Below are 3,307 nucleotides of genomic sequence, written 5' to 3'. Positions count from 1 at the left end.
AGAAACCAATCTATTTGTAGTGACAGTGGAGCTCAGTGACACCGTGATGTAAATATTTGGTCTTGTTCCCGTTTCCTGGCACAGACTGTAAAATCCCTGGAGTCTCTGAAATAAGTGTCTTTTTGTATGCTAATGAGTGGAATGAGGACAGCTCTTAGAGGGGACTGGTTAGGGGAAAGGCCAGGACAAGGACTGACTGGAACTTTATGTCCCATCCACTGATCTCCTGGGAAGTGGCGGGAAGGCTAACTTAATAGCCAATGACTTGATCCACCATGCATATATAACCATGCCACTATAAAACCCGAAAGGGATGGGTCTGTCAAGTCGTTGAGCACAGAGGACACAGCCCCTTGCCCTTCCCTGATACCTTGCCCACTGCATCTTTTCAGCAAATCAGCCAATGTGGGTAAACATTTTCCTGAGGTCTCTGAGCGGCTCCAGCAAATTGATCAAACCCCTGTTGGTAATCCAGATTTATAACCAGCTGTCAGAATCACACCTGGGACACGGGTTGACATTCAAATCAGGTGGGAGTCAGGCATGGCTGCACCTTTGCTTCATCCCAGCCTTTGGAAGGTGGAGGTAGAAAGGGTCAGGAGTTTAGGGCTAGTCTGGGTTACATGCAAACAAACAAACAAAGTGAACAACTCCCGAAGGCCAGTTGGTGTGGTGTATTTTATAATTCCACCAGCAGAGAGGCTGAGGCAGGAGGATTATGAGTTCTAGGTCAGCCTGGGTAAATACAGGAAGATGATCTCTCCTCCCACTCCTTCCACAGTCATCTAAAACAAGAAAGAAAAAATGTTGGGGGGATAAGTTCTGGGGAGCAAGTCAAGTTTGGTTCTTGTCTTTGTTAGGTTTCTATTGCTGTGAGACACAGCATAACCAAGGCAACTCCTTAAAGAAAACATTTAATTGGGGTTACTCACAGTTTCAGAGGTTTAGTTCATTATCTTCATGGTGGATGGCACACAGGCACAAAGTCGTGGTGATGAACAGATTACTTGAAATGGATTAAATTAAGATGTAAGAGTTAGCCAACAAGAAGTTAGAGCTAATGGGCCAAGCAGTGTTTTAATTAATACAGTTTTTGTGTGAATATTTCAGGGCTGAGAAGTTGGGCAGCCAACAAGCAAGCTCCCTCCTCCTTGCAACAAGGTTCAATTCTCAGCAACTGCATGGCAGCTCACAACTGTCTGTAATTCCAGTTCCAAGAGATCTGACACCCTCGCACAGGGATACATGCAAACAAAACACCAACGCACATGCAAAAACCAAAAACAAACAAAAAGAACCAACCCACACTGGGAAGACTGGTGGACCTGCCTGTAAGTTGGTCAAGGAACTCTAGGTAGACAGCTTTCGTGAGTTGTTTTATCACGCACACTGGGTAGGTTTTATCACAAACGCTGGGGTAGGTGTTTTGGTGATGCAGCTGCCCATGCTTCTCCAGCAAACTCATTGGTTCACTAGGTTCGACTTGGAATGAACTATCAGTGCCCTTCCTGAAGATTTGCTCAGTTTTCTAGGAAAAGTCAAACAAAGGAGGAGAAAGCTGTAGATTTTTATCTTGGACAGGGAGCTGGGGAGAGAACACAAGAAACCTAGAGTGTCCGAAGGTGTCCTGGGACGCTGGCCCAGGTTCGGCCTGGGAAAAATGAGGGGTGGATTTCTCTTTCCGAGGTGTGTCTGGAGAGCCGAGGTTGATGCAGATCTGAAAAGCTCGCCTGTCACTAAACCTGCTTCGAGCTCCTGCCACAAGATTTGAACTGAGCTAGCGGAGAAGAGCTTAGAGTTGAAAGCAACAGCTCCCTCCCCGTCCAGCTTCTCCCCCCCCCCCCAGGAGACTAACACTTGGAACTGATCCTACCTTTCATTCTTCTTGGATCTTTGTTGAAACAGCCACTCCAGGGATGAGGTTAGCCGCTCCAAAGCTCCAGATACCTGTCTGTCTTGTTACCTCACTACCGCTGTGATGAAACACGGTGACCAAAAGCAACCTGGGGAGGAAAAGGTTAATTTGGTTTACATGTCCACACCACTGTTTCATCGCTAAAGGAATTCAGGGCAGGAACCTGTAGTCTGGAACAGAGGCCATGGAGAAGCGCTGCTTCCTGGCTTGCTCCTTGTGGTTTTCTCAGTCGGCTTTCTCATAGAACCCAGAACCTCCAGCCCAAGGGTGGCCTCATCCACCATGGGATGGGATCTCCCCCATTGAGCGCTAATTGAGAAAATGACCTATGCGCTTGGCTACAGGGCCATCTTATGGAGGCCTTTTCTCAGTTACGATTCCCTCATCTCAGATGACTTTAGCTTGTGTCAAGTTGACATAAAACTAGCCAGGACACTGTCAGTTGGTTTGTTTATTTGTTTTGTTTTTATTCCAAATTCAGCTTTCATGTCTTGGCACCCCAGCAGACTCTCTCAGAGCTAGGGTTCCTTCCTTAATGTGCAGACCAGTTTTCCCTGAATCACTACAGTTGCTTGTCAACACCATGCCCCAACAAGGAATGCACAAACCTCTCATGCTTGGGGCTCAGACAAACACCTCCATTAACACACCGTCCAAGTTGGTTGGCAGCCTGGAAGCTTGGATTTTCAGGTTGGTGTGAAAATCCATGTCCGTGTGGGCACTGCTATGGCTTCTCTCCCCTAGCCTGAGCACTGCAACAGAAAGGTTTGGGTGTTTGCTGGAGTCTCGGGGTCCATATTGCATTTTGATCTGGGCTGATCTTGCTCTCGGCTTTTTGTTGACTTTGTTTTGCAGTGCTAAGCATGGACAAGTGTGTTGTACTGAATAAGTGCCCGTCACTGAGCCACACCGCCAGTCCCAAGTCCCACTGGGTAGTTAGGTCTTCCTGCATGAAGCTGGAGGGACCAAAGGGAAGGCTTGGATGCCCATATTTGGGCAGCAGCTCAGCAGACTCAGGGCCTTTCCACCCCCCCCAACCCGTCCCAGCTGGTTATGTCAGTGGTCATCCATGAGTGACCCACGCTGGGAGCCCGTTCAGAAAGTGGAGCTGTAGTTGCCTCCTCGCTCGGCCTCTCAGGGTCGGGTTTCAGCTATGAAGGCAGGCAAGCTGGCCGGCAGCTATTCCCAAGGTCCTTATCTGCCCTGTCCATCAATGCCCTCCTTCTGTGACTCCTAGCAGATTCCAGGGAAGGAGGACAAAGCTGCTGAGACAGTGGGGTGGGCGCCACCTTGCCTTCCAGCCAGGAGTTGGTCGTATGTCATGGTCGTATGTCATCTTCACAGCAATGTCGTGTTGCTTGGGATGTCAGCCCCTACTTAGAGATAAGGACG

General features: G+C 48.7%; 1 protein-coding gene and 1 long non-coding RNA gene across 2 annotated transcripts in view; both read right to left on the bottom strand.

Annotated features, from left to right (window-relative positions):
- Nucleotides 1–760, bottom strand: part of Adgra2 (adhesion G protein-coupled receptor A2) — a 49,606-nt gene extending 48,846 nt beyond the window's left edge. Inside the window, exon 1 of the mRNA XM_026786913.1 lies at nucleotides 371–760. Coding sequence (XP_026642714.1) covers nucleotides 371–384 — 14 coding nt within the window. The 5' untranslated portion in view covers nucleotides 385–760. The remainder of the gene's footprint in view (nucleotides 1–370) is intronic.
- Nucleotides 761–1,270: 510 nt separating this feature from the next.
- LOC113457816 lies at nucleotides 1,271–3,301 on the bottom strand. The gene is made up of 3 exons (XR_003378297.1): nucleotides 2,524–3,301; nucleotides 1,874–2,003; nucleotides 1,271–1,528 (listed from the first exon to the last, which is right to left on the bottom strand). It is a non-coding gene; the product is annotated as an uncharacterized LOC113457816 (long non-coding RNA).
- Nucleotides 3,302–3,307: the final 6 nt, after the last annotated feature.

Source organism: Microtus ochrogaster, linkage group LG7_11 (assembly GCF_000317375.1).
Source record: "Microtus ochrogaster isolate Prairie Vole_2 linkage group LG7_11, MicOch1.0, whole genome shotgun sequence".
Classification (NCBI taxonomy): domain Eukaryota; kingdom Metazoa; phylum Chordata; class Mammalia; order Rodentia; family Cricetidae; genus Microtus; species Microtus ochrogaster.
Note: the sequence above shows the minus strand (reverse complement) of the source record. Positions and strands in the feature narration are given on the sequence as shown.